This window comes from Vanellus vanellus (genome assembly GCF_965231255.1).
Source record: "Vanellus vanellus genome assembly, chromosome: 20".
NCBI classification, from domain to species: domain Eukaryota; kingdom Metazoa; phylum Chordata; class Aves; order Charadriiformes; family Charadriidae; genus Vanellus; species Vanellus vanellus.
The window spans coordinates 3,785,581-3,809,844 of NC_138925.1; the positions used below are offsets into that span (position 1 = coordinate 3,785,581).

The 24,264-nt window shown below is 39.2% G+C and overlaps 1 protein-coding gene across 3 annotated transcripts in view; it reads right to left on the minus strand.

Moving 5' to 3' along the window:
- PRDM2 (PR/SET domain 2) overlaps positions 1-24,264 on the minus strand; it is a 54,163-nt gene that overhangs the window by 24,951 nt on the left and 4,948 nt on the right. For all 3 annotated transcript variants that reach the window (XR_014269888.1, XM_082493713.1, XM_082493712.1), the window contains exon 3: positions 18,958-19,084. Coding sequence is in view for 2 of the 3 variants with exons in the window: in XM_082493713.1 (XP_082349839.1) it covers positions 18,958-19,084 (127 nt within the window). In the remaining variant the exon portion in view is untranslated. The remainder of the gene's footprint in view (positions 1-18,957; positions 19,085-24,264) is intronic.

The window sequence follows — 24,264 nt, forward strand, 5'->3', positions numbered from 1 at the left end:
ATGTATGAACTAGAGACACCAACGGATTTTTGATGTTTTTCTTTTACCAGCTTTAGTTCGTCGATTTTCTAGGTTGCAGCTTTCTTTGTAAAGGTTAAAAGGATCCATTATACTCAAGCAACGCAATGACTGTCCCAGATGCATCTACTTCATTGGCCCTGAATGCTCAATAGCAGATACCCAGGAAAAGAATTTAAGAATAGAGCAATAGTAAAGCGATACTTCATTGGTATGCTTTCCTAGCTTTCACATATGTAGAGTTCAGGAACTTCTGAAGATATTTAATAGCTTTTGATAGACTTTCCTCCATGAATTCTCAAAGTGCTTCTTAAATCCATGTAAACCTGTAAGATTTGCATAATTTTCTTTCTGCAGACTTTCAATGAAAAACACAACCTATGATTCTGATATAAAGGGTATCAGTGAGTAGCTCAAGGTCTGTCCCTTAATTTTCTTACAGTTTAAGATGTCAAGAACTAACAGAAGCCTGCAGGAAAATGCCTCAGAATATAGAACCTGGTGGAAGCCTGAGTATAAGTACACACGTGCACTTACCATCAGGTTCCTGAAGGGTCCTACATGGCTGCTACTGCCAGCTGGATCCTCCACTTGGTCTAAACAAGAAAGATACAGGAATGAAACACAGGGAAAGTGAAATGGAAACAATGACAAAAGAATAAATGAAGGGCAGAACTTAATATATGTGTATGTGTATTAAAAGAATTGCAAAAGAAAGATGCAAAGGAAAATGAATGAAAGAAACAGATGGAAAGTAGCTACGTGTCTACAGTGACAAAGATTGAGAGGAATGCAGCAATTTGTCTTGCAACTTAATTTTACATATGGTTCCTTTTTCTCCCCTTTCCTTCACTTTTGTTGTAGATAGGTCAGCATGAACGTTATCTGCCTTTACACCTTTACAACACCTGTATAACATTTCACACAAACATTGCAATAGGCACAGCACATCTCATGCTACTGCCAATGTCCAGATAATCGGCTGATAATTATGCTGTAGTCCCACTTATTTCTGAGGAGTTCAGATGACAACAGAGTGAGAATTTAAGAGACAGAAATAATCTTTATTTACCCATACTTCATTTTACTGATCAAACCAAGACTTCTCCAAAAAACCCTACAGTTATCAGGGCTGGTATTTTTGCTGTTAACCAAACTACTAATGGAAATGTAAAACCACTAAGTTATTTCCAGTGGGATGGAATAAGCATACTCAGACGCCAGGAGGGAAGAAGTTAAACACAGTCTTTCCATGCACCTGGAGCTCGATTCTATAATTAAATATTGCTAAATTGTACAAGATACTATTATGTTTAATAACCTTTAAGGGCAGCACCAAACATGTTTACAGTTAAGATCATCAGGTAAGAAGGACACTCACATCGCACCTCAAATGCTGTTTTGATCGCTTACGAGAAATATGAGGGATAAGACATTTGCCTCCCCCAAAATCTTGGGTTAATAAAGGAGAAGAATTACTGGTATGAGTTTCCAGTATTCCTTCGAAATTCGTAGCCAACAACTGCAGCCAAGTAACTTATCTACCCCATACGCTATCTACACTGTTGCATAAAAGTACCACAGATACCTGTCCGAATCTCCTGGAAAACACTGGAGAAGCTACCTCAGGGACCTCCTGAAAAGTATTCCTAGAGCACAGATGAACATAGCCACCTTGAAAATGTATGGCTAAAGGGAAAAGGACAAATCTGCATGTTATACTCTGACAAACAGTCATCACCACAGTTTCATGATGCAAATTACAGCGTAATAATACAGTGTAATAACATAAACCCACTAGTCCCTTTAGGACTGGTTCAGATTAGTGAAAGTTTGCATCAATACCACGCAGTAGTTACTATTATTCTGTAAATCAACTTTTGATTATTTTTTCCTCCTACGGGGGGGGGGGGGGGGGGCAAGAAATCAGTATTTTGGCATTGGAGAGAATGAAATAAAGATTAAGTGTCTATATAGGCTACAAAATCCTCGTGGAAAATTCAGCAGAAGACAACTACACGACCACTTCCAAATTATTCTGATTAATGAATTTTACAATACTGATGCAGCTTGCTTTTTCATTTGAGAATCAGTTTACTGTGCACTAGAATTCCTCTGTTCCTGTATCCAGAATACTGGTAGAAGTCATGCTTTTCAAAGTAAATTCCTTAAACCTTCAAGCATCTGCAAAAATCTGACTAGTTGTTTGTTCTGGAAGACAGGCTAGAAAAAAATGAATGCCTTTTACACACAAAAAACCCATATAAAAATAACAGCATATATTGCTCCAAAAGATTAAATCCAAGCGGTGTTAGCTGGAAGAGCACAAAAAAATTCAGAAACATGTTGCAGTGACTACTCAGAGTCTTGTCCAACTGTGAATGTCACAGCATAACTGTTACAGACCTTACATATTTAATAAGTAGAATGGATTAAACAGTAAATAACTAAGCACAAAAAAAAAAGAATTCATAATGCCCATGATGAAGATGTGAATACTAAGACTGTTCTTTTAATACATTTTCCTTGATTAGTGTTTAAGTGTCTTCACTTTGCTTTTTGATATTTTTTTTATTCTACCATTAGCCATGGTTCATTACATAGTGCAGTCTTGTTTACAAAACCTTTCATTATTATATACCAGCATCTGCTCAGACAGCAAAGCCAAATCATAAACCACTTGGTTAAATAAACAGCAGCATACCTGTGTGTTAAGAGCTGCTTACAATCACTGTGAACCTCTAGGAACTCTTGACATTTAGAGAAAGCTGGCAGGTATGACATGCCTCATATACATAAATATGTGTATATGGGGATTATTCAGATAATCATGGGGATTACAAAAATTTGCTGAAAACGTGAGCTCAAAGCCACAAAGTTCTGCAAATATTTTATTTAAAGATCTAAGCCAACAGCCACATTTCAAAGTATATACTATAGGTTCACCACATAGTTAGTTACTCATTTTTGAGTAGTGGCTGCAAGTTAAGCACTGCAGACTTACATTTTCATGATATCACCTCATCAAAGACTCAAAGCATCCACTATCTCATAGCCTATGGTAATTAAACCATTTTTAAATTGCTGTCTAAAGTTTTAAGTGATCTAGGAAAGGTGAAGTTATTCCAATACATTGTTCAAAATGTCACTCTGCAAATTATCGGAGGAAGTGAGAGTAAAAATAGAAGGGATAAGTCACAAAGCTAGGAAATACTACGCTAGGAATAGAGAAGATGACAACCTTGAAAGAAGACACTCAACAATTCTGCTCTATTAAAACAAAGTTACATAAATATTATAACATCAGCTTCCAGTATTTCTTGCATAATATTACTGTTAATACAACAACATAGCAAAATTCCTTTTAACTATTTGTATTTAAATATTGCTTTGAAACTTGATTAGAGCAAGCTTAGCTGAAAAAACTCTGAAGTGCACTTCTGAATACACACATACGTTATTACCTGGGGAGGGAATATCTTTTGAACTCAAAAGCTTCCAACTTAAAACAAAACATGAAACCACTGTGTACCCAACACTTTAGGGGAAAACGCTCTTGTATTGGCAGGAAAAATTACTGTAGAACCCAAGAGGATGTCTCCCAAGACACCGCAGCTCAGATATTTAAGTGCTGCCATAGAACAGGTTTGGATTATTTTTCCCCACAAACTGGATTGGTATGAGTCAAGCCAGAAAAAGCTTTTCTTATTATATTGTTAGTTTAAGATATGCTATACTTGGAGCATTCTCCCGTTTGGCTATAGAGATGCATCGCACTTGCTGGTGTAGTGCACATAAAACCCTTTCCAACACCCTCTGACAAAATTTTTCCCCTACCTATCTCTCTAATTCAAAAATACAGGCTAAGTATGACAACATTAAGCGACTTTTCCATTTTCAAGACTAAATCTTTCTAAAACTGAACATTAAAGAGATGTAAAAAGGATGCAAAAGCAGCACATTCTTGTTCATATTCCAGCAATTCCAAGGGTGAAATTCAAGCCATACAAGCCACAGCTCAATTTTTGAAACAAACATCTAATTAAAGGGGACGTCAATTAGATCTGAATGGCTACATACACGGTATCATTAAGAGGTCTATTTCAATAATGCTATCAAGTGCATATGAAAACATGTAGAAAAGACCACATTTAAATGCCTTTATTACCATATTTTCCTCAATCCATCATCATTAAAATAATTGGTGGGGCATTTTTCTTGCAATACCATTATAAAGTTACCAGATACAATTAATTTATGTAGACATAATTTTAGGTACTGTTAAGGAAACAAAATACTAAAATTGATATGAGCTGTTTTGCAGTGTACAGAAGTTATTACAATGTCATTTTAAGTTCTGACTTGAGAACCATGAGAACAATTTACAGCTACAGAAGATCTTAATTTTATATTGTCAATCTGCCCAAACCTAGTATATCAAATAATCTTACAGGCAGAGAGGCATAATACATATAGCTATACACTTTGGAAAAAATATTGGGAAATATCTGTAGCCAAAGTCCCATCCCTGTACTACAAAACTGGACGCTGAGCCTATGTTGGCCTCGCCATTCCCTGCTGGATTGCTTCCTCCCACAGCTGGAGGCTCACATCATCTACCAGGCCTCGTGCTTAGCACAACCCCGCCACTGTTCTTACGACAAAGCCTTGGTAGGGCACTGCACTTGAAGTGCTGCGATCCCCGTGGAATTGAAATGCCAGGGGCTGACCAGCCTTGTTGTAGTTCAGCTCTCCGTTCATCGCAGGCTGGCAGGAGAGGCAGAAGCCGTGCAGACACGTAGTCTGCAACATGGGCACACATGTCAATGATACTGAAGGTCTCCACGAGGGATCTTTCAAAAGCAAGTGTTACAGAAGCAAGGTGTCTGAAGAGAAACTGCATGCCCTATTGTATTAGATAGCATATTTTTCCCTCGCTATAATTCGAAACTCAATGGTCAGTACTACTGCTGCAGTTTGAAGACCACGAACAGCAGCAGCAGAGGTAAACAGCTGCTTGACATCAAGAATAAAAGCAAATGGAGCGAGAAAAGGTTCTTCCATACTATTTTTCCAGCAGAATTTGCATCTCCTCTTCCTTAAAAAGACACTTTTGAGCTTACGCATGGTAGAAGTAGGAGGAAGAGGAACAGAATAAGCATGGAAGACAAGCTTGACAGTAATTCTATTAATATCAAACTGCCTGTTGTATAAACATATTGCTACACATTAACCATCACTTCACATACAAATAGCAGCATTTTAATCACTGCATTTTCCAACCGGATTATAAATGTTGCAATAAAGTCTTGCCTTGGGAAGATGTTCCAATACACCTGAATACAGATGCTCATACACCTAACTGTATGTGTATTAAAATGTTTGTACCAAGCACTAAATATCCATTCTAGAGAAAAGAGATAGAGCAATGCATTTACAGAGACTGTTAACGTGACATGTGCATAACAGATGAACTTGTTGCCATGGAAAGTGTACGAAAGCTGGGCTATTTAAAACACCAATTTCTGCAAATGTTTGGCAAAGTCCCCACTTTAATGACAGCACTGAAGATCACGGTACTATATCTCACCACAAACTTCTTAAATTGTATAATAAATCAGTACAAGAAATGTTAGCATGGCCTCATAGGGTACGCCACACCAAGCAAAAGGGAATATATTGCCATTACAGGGAGTTCTTCATGAGCCCAGAAAAGGTTAGCTGAAGCTATTCACAAAATTCAGATAAACAAATAAAAAAACATTTAGGCTGAAAAGTCCTACAAGCAGAAAGCTTATCTTAAACGTGTGGTATTACACCAGTCCAGAAAAATTGAAATAGGAATTGTTTCCTTCCTGTTTTGTGAATTAAATTATGTACCATCACCCTCTAACAGAAAGAGGGGCAAAAAGTAGTTCATCTTTTTGCAACAGCATGCCATCCACATTTGTAGCATCTCATTCAAACCTTTAATACATTACACCTTCTAATCTGAGTATAAATCACAGGAAGTCTTAAGTTTATAGACTGTAAGACTTACTCATCCATAATGACTTTAGTAGTACAGAATGTCACCTAACAATTACAAAGTATGGCAAACAAACATCCACAGGGTTTAATTCTATGCAATTTTAACCCCACCAAGAGCAGTGATGAAACAATTAAGTGTAAATAAGTAAGCATAGAGCTTTTATCTTAGCAAGGTTTAAAAATGTTATTTCTGCCTCTATGCCAATATTCCTAAAACTGAAACAGCAGATATGGAGTATGTGAATATGCAATCAGACTTGCTCTAGAATTTCTCAATCACTCACGGTAATTGTGTATTTCTACATCCTACCCTCCCTAATAACACAAGCTCCCACTATTCACTACAAATTCCTAGCAAGTTACTTGATAGCTAACCACAGCCACCATTGGCACAGCCAACTCACCACAGAAAATATGATAAACACTCTTCTCTATGGTTATAGTCCATTAGCTTTTATTTTGCTAAGAATTAAAACAAAAGAAGCAGCAAAAGAAATGACAGCAGGCATACAGATTTTCCAGAAATAATTGGTGTTCATTATATTTAGCCAGTTTTTATGTACAATTCAGTTAAAAACAGAGCACCCAAATTTTGCATTTAAATACAGAGAATTAGTCAAACTTAAATCTCCACTTTAATAAATACAAGCTTTCACTTAAATCCAGAAAATAGTGCTTCTACATTCACTATAGCTCTCCCCGAAAAGTTTTTCTGACCCTGAAATGAAGCTGCAGTCAGATAATTAAGAAATAACAAGCATTTTGACAGCATCTTTTGCAAGATAATGCAAATGAAAGGCCTCACATGAATACTTGTACCACAAAGTTTAAAACGATCAGATCAGTCTGCCTTTATCTGTAATAAATAACCCAAACATTGGTCACAGCCCTATTTGAATCACTAAACATTTGAGAGGGTCAGATCAAAAACATCAGGGTTTTTTTAGCTAAGTCATCCTTAAAGGTAACTACTTAGGACTTTACCTGCCATTTTATTGTGGTGTTTGACAAAGTGGATATGTTCAAATTCAGTAGGGGTCACGTTAATAAGTGACATTTAACAAAAGAAAAAAAAAAAAAGGAACTGTTGAGTGCGCCTGCAGACGCAAAAGCTACTGCCCTTCCTACACTGCTGAGAAAGGTGGTGTTCTACTATTAAGAGCAATTTTGCTCCACTACTCCAAATAGAACTCTCCAAAGGTTAATGAAAAGCTGCAACTGCATGGAAGACCAAAAATGCACAGTTTATCCAAACGTTTGTCCAGGCATGGGCTATGCCTTTACTTGGAGAATGCAGCTGTACGAGGGCTATGATTCCCACGAAACAGGACTGCCTTTGTATCTCACCCAAGCCCTGGGATTATTGGAACAGGAGTCCTCAACGCTGAGGAAACAAGAGCAAAGCCTCTCACAGATGTAGGATCTGGACAGTGCTGTTACCACTGGATTAAATCTCCCATGTATAAAATTAACCCCCTCAGAATTGCTATAAGGTCACACTCAGTATTTTTTACTTACATTCAGTCAAATTTGTCCTCAGTTATTAATTTTTACCCAACTAAATCCTTTTGTTTACCATATCTACAACACACCATTTGTGAGAAATTTTTCTCCAACAAAACAGTATTCTCAGTAAAATCACCCCCTTCTGTTTTACAATGTATTTCGTTCCCCTCCCTGACACACATTTCCAGTTTTCTTTCCTTTAACCTTCTTCTTATTTTTCTGCACTACAACTTGCAGGGGTAATCCTTACTTCAGGGGATTCAATAGGGAAAACCACACATGGCATACATTTTTATCAAAGAAAATCTTTTTTTAATGTTATCAGCAGCAATCAAATCGATTTGTAGTAAGAGTCATGTCTGGCATTTCAAAAAGAGAAAATTACTTTGGAAAACATATTCAGTAGTATTTCCCAGAGCACACACTCCCTTATTGCCCTCCTTTCACCAGCATATTCAAAAATGCCAAGGTATCAGTTTTGGCCTGCAGTGCAAGTTTGCCTTAAATGGTATTTCTTTTTTCTCTAGATATTTACTGCAAGCACAGCATTATTATTTTCCCTGAGCTTTTTCTCAGACACCAAGAACAGAAATGAAGACAATATATGTCAAATAGCATGCACTCATATTTGTACGTGTAAGGAAAACAACACTATTAACAACTTAAGCAGAGGTGACAAAAACAGAATTACCAACTACCTAGTCCAGTAAATACGCTGTGTGTTTCCATTAGTCCCCGTTAAAAATACTATCGCATTCTATGAACTGAGTCTTCAACCTAACAAAGAACATCTTTAATTGTTAATAAACAGCTATTGTCACAACACATTTGCAGGCATGAAAATCTTGCTTCCCTGCATCTGTTAAATTTGGAAAGACTCATCTCCTTCCAACTTCAGAGTGACAATCCAAGGTCATATGGCAGATTATCACTACAGGTCCTTTCTAATATACAGAAGCAGATAAAGGAGGAGAGTAAACATTATGTAAACTCATTATTTTAATGCACAATATAGCCCCCGAATCATTTTATCTGCTTAGAAATCATGAAAGATTTGCTTAGCTTTCTCTCTGAAACCAAGTGCTTCATTCACTTCAGCTGCAGCCCATTGATATTTTTTGAGAGAAATGCTTTTCAGTCTTCTCTGATCAGAGAAGAGATATTGAATTATACTTCCAAAGGAACTCTAACTGTAACGCTCCAGTTGCCCGGTCAGTGCATTTCTCAAGATGTAGAGGACAGTGCTACAGGACAACAGCAACAGCTGGCCCTCATGTTAATAGAGCCAACAACTAAAGTTACTAAATTTATAGTCTGCCCCAAACCAGACAATGGCAAACTGGTATCTGCCTAATTTATGAAATCAAGAAAGGTCAACAAGCTCATAAAGTCACTATAGGGAATGGCAACTTCCTCCATTTTTCAAATAAAGTGATAATAAATCCCAGTCAGAGCACAAATGTATTTGTCTTCTGCTCAGTTAACTGCTACATTCAAGATTAACCTGTTTAGATCAAATTAGACTTTGAAGGTGCAGAAGTTTTTTTGCACGCATCTTTTCATAGCATAAAATGTCAACTAAAACAATACAAAAGCAAAACATCACTGAAAAGTAACCTGGACATTTTCATTTGCAGGCAAGGAACCAGAAAAAAACAAACCTCTGGTATAGGAGAGCAGACAGACTGGAGGCTGACACTTAACAGTTAAGGATTTGGTAGCTATGAGGCAAAGTTTCAGCACAAAGTCCACTTCGCTTTTGCAATCCCTGACAAGGGTCCGTAAGATCTGAAACACTGGACTCTCTGCTCTTTACCTGCGACTTGAAATGGAACACTTTGCAGGAAGTAAATTTTTTACTCAACTCGCTAAAACTTCGTATGACCTACTCCTTGGTAAAAGCCCAAGACAACTCTAATATTTGGCAGCAGTATCACGCACGTTTCCTTTTAAGAGTATGACTCTGGCAAAGGTGTGTATTTTAACCTTCTGATACAAACTTGCTGCTGAAGAGAGGTCTGCCACCACTGCAGTTGAGCTGCTTTACACCAGAGCTTACTGCCTAGACAGTTTCCAGTTCTACTGGCAGCAATGTAAGGAAGTTTACATAGGACTTGGCTCTGAATAATGGTGATACATGAGAAAATTCACCAAAATTTAGAAGAATCAAGTCACTTTCGGAAACACTAGGTCTTTCCCCATTCAACAATTGAATTGTTTCATAAGGACTGCCAAACAAAACAAGATTTGTATTTGACTAGACTCAAGTGAGGCACCTGGCTCTCAATGCAAGTTAGAATAGATGCAGGGCTGACTACCCATTTCCATGGCATTTTGCAATAATAATAATCAAGATGATAGATTTTCAGCTATTATAATACTCTCACTCGAGTAACTTCATGTCAATCATCGCATTAATAATACTGCCTATTTGAAGTTCTAAAGCATTAATCAGTCTATCAAATGCTCTTGCAGAACTCTGATAGAACCCGTGACAACAAAACTAGCTCTTAACAGCAACCCTGATAAGCTCATAAGGGTTTCAGAAGGCTTCATCCTAAATAATTTACATGCACTGGTGATCCAGATAAATATTGTGCTTGCTTAGTCCAGGGGAAAAAGTTTATAAAAGGTAAGTAAATATTTGCTAGTGAATATCTGATGGTCAGACATTATCTAATTTCTTAGCTACAAATGTTGAAATACCAGGGAGACTTATTTCAATAACTGTTAAACCGAAGTAAAAACTTGAACTGCTATAACATTTCCTTGAGGAACTTGACACAACGAGTGTAGGCCAGCAAGAATTCTTCAGAACACAGTCATTCCTGTCAATCTGTGTAAGGCTCTTGGCAGGAATAACAAAATAAATTTGAAGGTTTGACAGATTAAGAAAATTAAACACACTCTGGTCTGACAACTGTTTTTCTTTTTTTGTTCATTTGGAAAACATACTAAATAGTTAATAAGTAGAATATAAAATTACTTTGATTTTTGCAGTTTCATAATCCAGCAACATGAGAATCTTCACGGAGGCTTTACAAACACAAACTGCCTTACAAAGTAGGGAGATCTCACAATTAAAGAAAACAGCTCTCAGCCACACACACAAATGGAGTCTGCATCTCTTCCCATCAAAAAAACAGCTATCAAAACTTTGTATGCACATACTTGAAATTATGTCAAACGTACTTGTTTATTACTGCATAATAAATTGCATGGAACATCTGTAGACAGGCCCTCAGTGTAAGACATTCCCTGTAAACAATTGAGTAAAATAAACGGTCGATGCAAAATTATGGTACTTTGTAATAAAACCAAGCACTAGTAAAGTTTAGTACCATTAATGATACAAAATCAATATGAATAAATTGTTCAAATGGTTTTAAAAAGATGAAGCATGAAAAGAAAACATCTAGAGAAAGCAGTAAAATGATTAAGAGATATGCAAGATTCTCATTACAAGGAGAACTTACAGCCTTCACTGAATTAAGACATGATTCAAGCTAGAGGTAAATAAAATAAGAATAGACTGAAAGTCAATCACAGACTTTACCTTGTGTCCAGCATAAAAGCCAGAGTCTCCAAATACGAAACAAAAAATGAAGTAGATTGCACAGGAGGGTAAGGAAACCATAGAAAGAGCAACAGTGTCTGGTAAACCCTGGGCTTAATGTGAGACAATGCAAGACAATCTAAGAAAGGATTATTCATGTGAATAAGAGTCATCCGGATTTAAGTGAGACAGCAAACCCAAACACTTTAAATATAGGTAAGGTACTCAGTAACTCATTTGAGTTGCTTACATATATGCTATAAGCAACAGGACAATTCTAAATCACAGAATAGGTCACTTAACAAATAAAAAAGCAAAGCACTTGTTTCACTCTGGAGAACAGCATCCACTCTCCTGTCCCGCAGGAATTCATCCCCTTCCTATTTTTGAATGTAACCTCTAAATCTATTTATCTCAAAACTCTTCCCTACAACAGCAATCACCAAATTTTCTCTGCATCTTCGAAGCACAAGCATTTAAACAGTCCTCTGATTCAGAAGCCAACATTCTAAGAAAGTTTTGGAACATCCTAATACAATAAAATATTTCTGCAAGGAAAGTACTATTTCAATAGAAACTTCATAACTTTTAATTTGTTTTCAGAAAAAATTTAAAAGTATTTGCCTAAGGAAGGAGGAGAATAATCTCAAAACACACTGGCTTAATTTAAAATAAAATTAGCAGTGGAATACCAAGCTTCTTTTCTTCCAGATCACTCATTGTTTCAAAGCTAACACCGATCAATAGAAAAAAAAAATATTGATTAAAACTGGAAAGCTGTCTGGTGCCTTATTTCACATCCATTGGAGGCTATGTAACTGAAGACAGCATTAGCAAATTTGCTAGGAAATGCTGCAACTGGGGTCTAGATTGATTTATTTTATTTTTTTAACTTGGAAAAAATAGTACAAGGAAGTGAAGCTGAAAAAGCAAGAGTATAAAGAAAAATATGGAACACTTTAGATTTTGAATAACCAAATGACCCGAGAAAAATATTTTTATTACAATAGATAAACATACACATTTGCTTTAACCAGAAATAAGTTAGTAGCTAGAAACATGCCAACTTGTTACATCCATGAAGGCCATATTGTTATTTTAAGTTAAGGACAAACATACCAGAGCTAAACTAACAGAGAGGGTATGCAAGGTGCTTGTGGTACTTGTTTTAACAAAGATCTGATAATCAGCACTGAGTCCTTACTCTGGATTGCTGATCACCTTCGAGCTCTTTGCTAAATTATTCTTGTAAGAAGTTCTGCTTTTGTAGTGGCATCACCAGTCAGATGCTTGCGCAGACAACGCTGGGGGCTGCCAGACTACAAACATCAGGACGCCTGACCCCACTGCTCGTACCCATCCATACCCCAACACCAGCCCCAGTGCCCAGGGAACATGCTGCTACCACCTGCACACTGCCACTACCAGCTGCACAGGCGGAAACTTTTAAAGGCAGTGTATACACAATAGTACATCTGAGCCTCCTGAAGAAGAAACAAACCCTACAGCCTTCCCTAACCTTATAATTAGAGAACATCAGATAACAAGTTTCCCAATGTTCACATAAATAGGATACTGCCCGACTGAAGCAAAAACACTGATGTTTTTTTAAGAACTTAGGAAATACCTGCATGTGCTAAGGCCTCAAACTTCCAAAAGTTTATACTTGGAAATATGGAGTTTAAGGGGGTCAATACATGCAATTTAGTGCTGAAATACTTTTTATTTTTATTAAGTAGAGCTAATTTATTTTTCTACCTCTGAAATGAAGGCTTATCTTCTCCTACTCTTAAACCCGTAGGCAGGAGACAGGCAGGAATGAATCATACCAATTTCACTGTGCTGTTCAGAAAAGCACCGAGCAGCAGCTATCATAGGAACCGGGGGCGTTGCTGGAGAATTGAGGATGGGACTTTAAAGCAATATGAGTCTCCTATCCAAAGGGCCCCATTTATGAGGGATAAAAGAAAATTTTCGCTGGTTAGAAAACCTCAAATATATTAGATATTCACCAGATATCTATAGCTCCCACGAGAGACAGAGATACAGATAGCTGCCATGAGAGATACAGTTCCCTTGACGTCCCAAACGCAGCTTTTTAACTGGAGTTATATAATTCTTCTTGTAAATCAGCGTGATTTCAGGAAGTCAAAGTAAATTTCATGTTAAGGTTTTGTTCCAGATGATCTTGTTGACTTTCTCCTTCCTTCCTTGTCTTTTCCCAGTCATTGGCTAGGAAATTCTGAAGCCTTGAGTTCCTAAGTTTTTCATTAAATCCATTGGAAATAGACCTTAGATAAGAATATCATTCCCCGTTATCCTTGCTACAAATGTACAATTCACAGAACTTTAACATCCGTCTATAAACTACACTCTGATTAACACACAATCATTTTTCTCGCAAGCTCTTTTCTGTTTGGAAATAAACTTTTAAACCTATTCCAAGTACAAGTCTAACTAATAAATTGATGTAACTTAAAAAGCAGACAATCAGGGCATCATTTGGCCATGATTTCCATTTGTGATGACATCCAGATGGCAATCCAAGGCCCACCTTTTGTAAACAGGATGGATATTTATGCGATTCTCAAGTACAGCTAATTATTTGGAACTAAGTGAGAATGCCTGTGAAAGTATTAACAGAAAACTGCAAGGATTCCTACTATCACACAATTTAACCTGCTTATTTCATCTTCACGTTTCCCTTTTCTGCAGCAGCAATTTGACACTGTTTCAGCAATAGTCACGCTTATAGACAAAAGAAAATCCAGTGTAACTTTTATCATGACAGCATTTAGTAAGAATCTTTGAAGCAAAAGCCTAAAGTTGCACTTGGCATTCAGACTAATATAAAACAAGGCATAATAATTATTTATAACAGATGATAACTGAGTCATAATTCACCCACCTTAATCTCACAGTATCTCTTGGCCGGTATTATTTACTAAGAGTTATCCTATAGTTCATGCTCTCCCTGAAATCTGATAAGAACTATGGGAAATAGCAACATTACGATAGCAGTAGAGCCATTTGAGCTAGTAAAGTTTTAAAAGATTTATTAGGAACGGATTGAGACTTTAAAACTGTACTACAATAAAAAAAATCACCAGGGGCTGTCCAAGACACAGATGAACCCGATTCAGGTGTTTTGCCTGCACTACAATAGAGGACTCTGTTTTAAAAGGTGACACAAGTGGGTTTTTTAAGAGGCCATTTGGTTTCATGACAGACAACTCAAGTTGCCTTATGCAGCATGTGCTTTTGGTAAAATGAAATTACAGACATTTTTCCCTGCTCTTGACAGCCTGACTTTGAACAGAGAGAGGATATGAAAGAGGCACATGCAGTATTCATTCCAGACAATAGTACAAATTATGCCACTGGGGTTTGTTGCCTAGATAAGTGCTAAGTGGAACACAGCTAAGACACAAATACAGCTGAACAGCTCAGCATGGAACCACCACCATAGAGATACAAATAAGCACAGGGGAAGTAAAACATTGCCCTCTTCTCCCCTCAAAAAAAAAGTTTTTTTAAAAGGTATTCTTCACAAGCATGTAGCAGAGCAAACTTCTATCCTGTGTAACACTGGTATCTTTCTCCCTTCGAGAACAGACTTTTGATCTGCCACATAATTGATGACAGAAACTGCCTAGATCGTTTTAGCATTGTTGGATTACTCTTTGGAACCTACTTAGAGCCTGATGAAACCACTGCATATTTTTATATATTACCTTTTTTTTTTTTTTTAATACTTTTATTTAGCTAGTGAAAAGTTACTTTTGGAAGGAAGAGCAAATCTGAAGCCACAGACTCCAAAAATGTTCTTGAAGGAAACACTAATTTTCGACATTACTGCTTACTGGTACTATGGATTACTACTGTCAAATATAAAGGAAGAAACGCTCTGATGAGAGAAAAAAATGCCCACATTACTCCTCTAACGGACACATGAATTCCACTGTAAAGCTGTTCTTTTTCCTTAGAAAGGGAATTTAAAAAAATCTAGTGGTAAGGCATCTGATTTGAACAAATTTTCCTACAAGCCTGGAAGGCAGAACAGAAACATTAACTGCAACTTGAGTGAAGCAGATGATAAATGCTTAACAAATAAATGAAACTTCAGAAAATGCAAAGGCAACAAAAAATGTATTAGATCACTTTTCTGCTAGTTGTTGACCATGCACCGGCATCTGCTGGTTCTTAACCACATGGCAATCATGTCAAAGACAACAGGGGTCAGCTCTGATAGAAATCTTTGATGCTACCCCACTTCACCAACTTGTTTTCTTCTTTTTGGGGTTGTATTTCTACCCCCAAATCCTTTTATCCTACTAAATTTCTTTCTAAATCTCAAACGCGCTCATCACCTTAGCAACAACATGCAATGTTTCAATGCATAAAAATAAATCAGTAAGAACTGCCTCTTTTTCCTCAAGGACTCCTAAGCTGTTGTGCGTGGTAGAAGAAAGACATAAAGGATTTACTCCAGCTACGAAAACCTACACCCAAGCCAGGCAGTAACTACTGAACATTAACACCTGGGAGATGTAAAGTTTTTTGAATGCAGACTACAAAAACAAAAATATGCAAGACATTGAACTGCTGAAGAAGTTGCGCAAGCACAGAGCAGGCAAGCTTTGACTGAGGCATAACCAAAATCCCACCTTCTGCAAACATGTTAGAGAAGACCGGTACATAGCAGAGAGTGCCAGGTGCCATCCTAAATATGCTCTAAAGGAGATTATGAACCTTGTGTCAGTAATCACGTGCAACCAGAGGTCAGATCAAGGTCAAGGAAAACAGTTAAATCTGTACCTTGTGTCTACCCTAGACTTGCTCAGCTGCTGATTCTCAAATGCCATCTCAAATTTACAAATTTAGTAAGGCCTACTTCTTATGGTAAGACAATCTGAATTGACGTGTGAGGATTTATCCAGAAATAAAGAGCATTCCTACTGCAATATGAAGTTTTACAATAATGAAAGCCTTGACTGATTGCACAAAACACATCACATTTTTAATACTCATGAAATGGTCACCTTTTCTGATATAATCAGAGTTCATTAAATAAATTGCAGAAACAAGACTATTTGTCAAATGATAGATCTCTTAACTGTCCAAGGACAAGGCTTACGATTCATTAAAAATTCAAAAGGATATTTGTTTTACTGAATACAGAATAATTATGACCTGTTTTATAACTGCATGTTTTGAATAACTCAATTGTAACACACTTCTCAAATAAGGTCTTGTCTAGTCATTTCTAAGGTATTAAATTGTCAGTTTCCTTTTCTGGAAAATGTGTTTCTAAAGGACACACTCATTCACAGTTGTTTAAACTTGGCAGTTCTTACTTAGTTCTATTTTCTCCTTAATGTGTAAGACGACAACCTGCAACACACGCCAAAGTAAAGTTTATAAAAAAAGAATTAATTGATCTGTTTAGCTAGCTAATAAACTCAAACTTCACAAGCTTCCAGAGGAACTACTCTCTAGCAAGTTTCTTAATTTGTATTTAATCTAAACAATTACCTGTACTGACTCCTAATTTTTCACATGAATAAAGTTGTCACACATCTTTCTCCTCCCACCCCTCTTTTATCATATGGTTAGATTTCTTTTAATTACTTTTTACCCCTGCTCATCACAATTTCCTCTGTTTTCCCATAAAACCTCAATCCCATAGATGAATCTGCAAAAGAAGGGCTCTCCGTAGAAAGTAGAATCCTAACTGCAGCTACTGCTATCAAATCAGCAGAAAGATATTATGTTTCTTAAAAGAAAATTGCTGTGAAGAGAAAATATTATCAGATGTTACTACAAATACTAAAGTAACTGAGAGTAATTGTAGAGGAGTAAAAATAATTCCAATGGAACCTACTAAAAATAGAAGTATGCAATTTCAAAATATGCATGTATTGGAAAAGAATAAAGCACATACTATGAATTGCCTTATCTTACAGCATAGATGCTAAAACTTTAATCATAACAATTCAAAGCAACGAAGTAGCAAGAATTTGGTCTTTCTGCTTCCTGACACAAAGTATAATTCCACAGATAAAGCATTTGACAATACCCAAAAATAATTTATCTGTATTGTGCTTGGGGTTGGGTTCTGTTGTTTTTTCTTCTTTTTATTATTTGTGAGCCTTGGTAAGAAGTCTGTTTATAAAAGACCTGTTGTTCCTAATTATGACAGTCAGAATTCTGTAAAGCCCGTAACAGTTAAAACTTTAAACCTATGAGATAGCACAAAACCAAAACCCATTAACCACCAAAATAGTTTACTGATAATTTTATCTTTAATTTTATGAATGCAAATAAAACTTCTATGCCATGAAAAATTACCTTAGAAATTATTCTGTCTGGTTTTCTGATTTATAATATAATCAAATTCTTTCAAGTTGTTTTTCTAGCCTTTCAGGTAAATCACAGGCACACAAATTCTATTTGCTAAGATAATGCACATTTAGGAAAAAGTATGATACAGCCTCTAATTTACCAAGCGTTACTTGTATATGTGCTAAATATGCTTTTCATTACAGGCAGCAAAATAAAAATCAGTCCTTGCATTTCAGTTTGTATTAGCTTAACCTATGAATTACTGTTGAAAAGAACAACTGATTGGGATGCACCACTTCCTTCTCCCAGCCCCCTCCTCAATCTCTAAAATTAAAAAAAACTTACATAATAACGATTTTCCAAAATATTTGAGCTTCTTCCCAATGTGAGTTCCACAGCGCTACAAATAAGATCAGGCCTTAAATTTTAAGTTAAAAAAATTCACAATGATGTAATTTAAAATATCTCCTTTCCTTCTCTGGTTTGTCACCTTCAGAGAATTCCAAAATATGCATATTCACCTACAAGAGGAATCGATACCCTTGCGCTGCGACTGGAAATACTTCCTTTTTATATTTACTCCCTGTAAGTGATAGCTTCTATTGCGATTTTGGCCTAAAACGGTAGTCAAAATGTCAGTTATATAAGGCCATCCGTAGAGACACATGTACTCTAAAAAATATCGCCACTGAATTAATCATGGAAAAAATAAAGGATGTCTGGTTTGACATACATATTTACGTAAAGACTAACGTACATAACCCCCCCCCCCCGAAATGCTTCTCCCATCCTTCCTCCTCTGCCAAAGTCAGCCAAAAGTAGTCATTCACGCTGTCTGCAGAATTTCATAACCAAGCACCCTAAAAATAACAACGAATTAAAAACCACAGAAAATAACAAAGCCTTAATTTTCCATTTGCACCAGCGCTCGGGCTAAAGTTAAAAAAAAAAAAAAAAAAACACAAAAAAACCACACAAAACAAAACCCAACAACAATTCCTCGGCGACACTTCACTTGTTACCGCCGCCCGCGCAGGATTTCAGCCGCCACCTCCCCCCCACCGCCTCACAAAGTTTGTGCTTTGCGGGAGGCCGACCCCTCCCCGCGCCAAGGCCCCTTCCGCGCCCCGCGGAACGCCCCTCCGCGCCCCGCGGAGACATCCCCCCCCCCCCCCCTTGCCCCCGTACCCGCCGTTCTGGCCCGACTCCTCTCACACCGCCCCGGTCAACTTTTCCAGCCGGGCCGGGAGACGCCACAACTTCCATGTTTCGCCGCCTCCCCCCCCCCCCCCCCCCGCCCCGGCCCTCCTTCCCGCCCTCCCTCTGAAGAAGGTCACGGCGGCCGCCGCCGCCCACCCGGTAAAAGTTGGCGGGTCGCCTCCCCCACCCCACACAGCCCACCCACCACCCCCCCGCCGCCGCCATGGCCGGCCGCGGAGTGCGGGGGCGGCGCGGCGGGGAGGGCCGGGGCCCGCGGCGCGGCGCGGCGGGGAGGGCCCTACCTTTCTTGGCTTTCGGGGAGTGCCGCCGGCTCCGGGCGCTGGCTCGTTCTTCCTCAATAGCGGCGGCTATCTCCGGGTCGTCCTCCCCATTGTACCACACCAACAGCTCCTCGCCGGGCGCGATTGGCTGCCGGGAGAGAAGAGAGAGGCGCGGCGCCAATCAGGCGGCGGCTTGTTGGCGGCGGGCCGCGGGGCGGCGGACGAAGGGGGGGGGGGGGGGGGGGGGGGGAAGCGGGGGGGGGGGAGCGGCCGCGGCGGCGCCGAAGGCGGCGGTGGCTCGCGCCGCCCGCGGCGGCCCGCGCGCGAAGGGCGCCGCCGCTCGCGCCCCCTGTCGGCCGGAGGGCGCGCAGCATCCCCAGCTCCCCCCGCCCCGGCACCGGAGCGACCCGGCGCAGGAGCGGGGCCCGTGGGCGCGGACGGGCAGCGCCCCAGCGACATCCCCCCGTCCCCACTGTAGAGGGGGTGCCTTGCCACCGGGAACCCGGCCCTTCCCGCCGGTATCGCTAGTGAATTACGCAATAATACACTTTTTTTTTTAAGTAAACTTCAAACTTGAAGCTGGAACACCCCGGGGTTTGGCTCGTCTCAAATCGTGACACTGATTTAAACCCGCGCGGGCTGAGCGGGCAGCAGTGAAACCCCCCGTGTTTGTTACTGTCCCTTTTCACAGTTTAATTCTCTTAATTCCCTTCCCTCGGCACGACCCCCGCCCGGCCCCACACCCCCACGGCCCCACACCCCCTCTTACAGCCGCCCAACACAGCTGGAATTTGGCAAAAAAATCCAAAGATGCAGGAAAAGATCAGCACAGGGAGTTAAAGGGAATGCAGAGGAAAACAGATAATTGCTGCATGTTTAACAGCTCCGCTCAATCACAATAATAAAACAATAACGAAAGATTTGTTTGCCATTCCAAATCTATTCTTTCTATTATCTTTTTTTATCCAATCAAAAAGAAAAAAGCGCAGAGGAAAGACCAAAGGAGCCAAGCAGGCACCACTGCAGTTACTGCTGCCCTGCCCAGCGCTGCCACCAAACCCACCTCCAGTGTCTCTGGGAACTTCACATGCTCCTGAAAACACCACCGGCCTCAAACTAGTAAGTCCCCAAGTTTGCAGATTAAAGATGTATTTGTATCTATTTTTTAAAGCTTCATCATTCTCTCTCCATTGCCTGAAGCGTTCTACCCAAACCCAAGAAAAATGAACTGAAATGCCTGCTTTTACCTTAATTACAACCCCCCTCTTTCCAGGGCTTAATGACCCTTGGGCTCACGGAGTTAAGATACTATTTTTGGAGTCATTATGTTACAGCACCTTACACTATTATTTCAAGTCTGAAGCCAAAGGGAATTTTTATATCAAGAACAATAGTAATATTTGTTTCTTCTAAAGCACTTTTTTTTTTTTTGGTGGGTCTCCCAGCACTGGATGAAGGTGATGGTTATCTTTATACCCCCAGACGCTGGATCAACAAGAGATGCAAGATCCCAAAAACTATGGTAAGTGTTTAAGTTATATTATAAGCAAAGCCTACAGTTTGGCTCCCATAACCATTCTGGAGGCCTGATAGCATAAACAGTTGTAAACCGATTTGCATGGTCCCGTTTTGCAGCTGGTTAGCGGCACGGGATGACGAAGAGTTGCCTGATGCAAACAACTTATCTGCTGAACAATGCACAAACTCAGAGCAAAGAGACACCAAAAACTGTAGGATATGCAAACACAGGATGATAACGAGCGTGTCATTGGTTAGCCGCATGGCTGAGACTAACTTTCAACTCGATGAATTTAAGTTTTGGTGTAACTGCTCTGGGGATCTAAATTAAGCCCTCTAACCTTGTCCTTCTCAAACAAGGTGCAGCAGCAGCAGCATCAAACCCAGACCATTAAACCCTCTCCCTCACTCGCAGCATCAGCCAGAAGGACCACGCTGACCACATGCCACTTCCACTGCTGCTCCGGCACTAGGGAACATGCAGCCGGCTCTTCCTGATGGCATCCTCTACTAACAGCTCCAAAAACCAATCTCCTCCAAACCACTACCCACAGATCGGCTGTGTGTGTAGTAGTGTGGGGCTGGGAGAGCTTGCTTAAAAAAAGGTATGAATTTTGGAAAGGCTCATTAGGTTAATAACTCCCACGTGCTTTTTGGTGCTTTATGTTTTAACTGCAACATTTAGCATTCCTTAACCTGAATAATTTCCGTTCAAAAGTTTTAAAGTAATTTCAAAATTTGTTATTTTCAAGAGTAGTATCCTAACAAGTTATATCCCAAGAAGTTCTAGCACAGATTGTCTGAAATTCAATGCATTGTACACATACAAGCACTGCAACGTGTCTTGTACAGACCAAGACAGACACTTGCCTGTCTGACCTTATTAGAATATTTATTTTTCACCACAGACACAGCATTTTACTGTGATACTGTGCATTTGCATCTGGATATGGCCTTATCTCCCCAAACGTGACCACAGCGGACCATTTGTGGCATCGGTACCTATGTGTATTTTGCACCCTGCATAGCCCTACGTTACACTGCATTCCTATGTAACAGGGAGGTTCTTGAGTTATTAAAAACCTGTTTGACAAAACATTCTTCCATAAACAAATTAATTTCACCTTAATCAAGGACACTTTTGCAGCCAAGCTTATATAGAAGACTTTTTGAAACTGAGTTTTCACTGCAATTTTACTTCTTCAAGAATTACAAGCCCTGCACTATGTGCAGAATTAAGACTATTCAACCGGCTCATTTCATTAGGAGAGGCAGGAAGAACTTCTGAAACCCCATAATGACTTTAAGCTGTTTCAACGCAGTATCACAACTCATATATGCATCCTAGGGAAAGCATATGCAAAGCAGCCTATAAATACCCTCAGTCTTTCAATAAAGATGAAGAGAAGATGGAAGAGAAAAATATTTGCTTGTGTTCACTTAAAAATTCTATGCTATTACTTTTCATTTACAGCTGAGAACAGGGAAGCTAAAGCTCTGTGCAGTTTTGAGGTTCATTTCCACCAAGCAAATTTGGGCTTTGCTTATCTTAGCAATGAAGCTTGGAAATCAGCCTGTTTAACTTACAAATTAGAAACCCACAAAAAGCTGAAGAAAACCTTGGGAAAAAAAATAAATAGCTATGACAAGATTTTAAATACTTCAAGGTAAAGCAAAACAAAATGACATCTAAGCCACTCTAATTCGCTTTTGGGGGTAAATAAAGACTGTGCTGTTTAATTATCACCAAATGGAATTCCCCTAAATTTATGATTCATGATAAAGATCGGGAAGGAACTACGTATACACACCTGGTCTGGTAAATTTACAACAGTTTTGAAATGGCAGTGTATACACCATAACACATTATATGCAGAAAGAGGATGACTTAAGATGTTATTGATTACATGCTTTCTTTTGTCTCAGTTGTCAGTAAGGTGAGATGTAAATCTGAGACTGATATGGACCCTATAAAGAACACCATCTCCGATACAGAAGGTGAGACAAACCAAACCTTCAATTAAAAAGCCGACATATAAGCAACTGTACTTTGTACAGAAAGCAGAAAACAGACCATGTTTTTTCCAAAGTATGCATTTTCCCTGCAGTTTCTAAGGTACAGGATAGTAAAAACTGATACAGAAGGCAATATTTAAATGCTTTAATTTTGTAACTTGCCCTCGAGACCACACATTCAAAATCTCCTCCTCTACATTATACTTCTCCTACACTGTCAGTCATTGCAGCTTAACTTCCAATTTCTTCACACTAACTTTATTTAAAAAGCCTGGTTACTAGAAATTTGTCACTTGAAATAACGAAAAATAGTTTTACAAAACACTAGATAAAATAAGTTTTCTTAATGCCTTCCTTTGGTTTTCACATTCCTGGAATGGACAAGAAATTAAACAGAATCTCAGATTTAAAATATTCCTATTAAACTACAAGAACAGTCCACTTGTGCAATTAAACACAAAACGTGACTTTCTAAATCTTGACCTGATTTATCAGCATGCTGGCTGAATGCTGAATGTTTAATGGTAGGGAAAACTGTCCAATTTCATGTCAAGCTTTCATTTCAAAAATCATCACAGATTAACAAGATCAGAATTTTCCTTACATATCTCTTCTCTAAAAGGTGGGAGAAGAGAATAAAATATATTGAAATAGATGGTTCAAAAATAATTGGAACATGAGTATGTGCTTTTAACAAACATCCACAATTACAGGTGTGTGAGCTTTTTCCCCCCCCCAATATGGAGCAAAGTTAAACTTTACGTTATAACCTAGTTCTGCCTGGTGCAGCTACTCAGACGTTTCTTCCGCCACCTCTGAAATTACCTGCCAAGCTACCTGTGGCACAGATGTAGTGACAATCAAGGAGTGGCAGGAGCGCACTGCTGAGCCGTGGCTGCAATGCTGCTTGGACTAACCTGGTCCTGGGAACAGTTTGGTTAGCTCTGAGCAGCACGCAGCTGGGATTACTGATACCAGCCAGCCCAACCTGGCGCGTGCAGAACTAGTTTGAGCATGTCCCACTGTGTTCCTGGAACTAAGTCTACAGGGCAGAAACAACTTAGTAGTGTTCTACCAGCTCAGGTCCCGACACCCTGCCTCATGCAAGACCCAAGCCCAAAAATACTCAGAGCTGCTGCTTCTACACTGGCCTCTAAGCGGTACCGCGTCAAGCCTTTGTGCGGAGGCAGCCTGGAGGTAACGCCATTTCAGATGTAATGCTCCCTCCAACTACCATACAGCACAGACACCAACATGAATTTCCAGAAGCTTGCCTGGGACTGGTATTGCCAACGCTGAACTGAAGCTAATAACCAATCTCACAGCACACATATCTAAGTGGTTGCTGCAAGGGCAAATAAAGCCAGCTGAAGGTGGCTCTTTGAAGAGCCCCTTCACATCCCAAACTCTATCTCACACCGCAACAAATCACAGAATCACAGAATCGTCTAGGTTGGAAGGGACCTTTAAGATCATCAAGTCCAACCATCAAATTCCAGACATATTTTGAACCCAATACAACCGATCCTTATAGGCTGCTCTAACAGTCTTCAGAAAGAGCTGCTTGGCAGCGTCATCTTGTTGGCAAGACCTACTAGGGTAAAACTCATCAGGTTGCAGGAGAAGACAAAGTACCAAAAAGATATTTCAGATGTTGAGACAAAGTGTTTGTTATTCTGTCAGCAGGGCTCAGCCTCTTTTAGCGGTACAATTATTTTCCAAAGTGCAATATTAGCCATCAGAAAACCAATTTGAAATATGTGAATGCTTGTCTTTATCAGGACTAAAACCTTT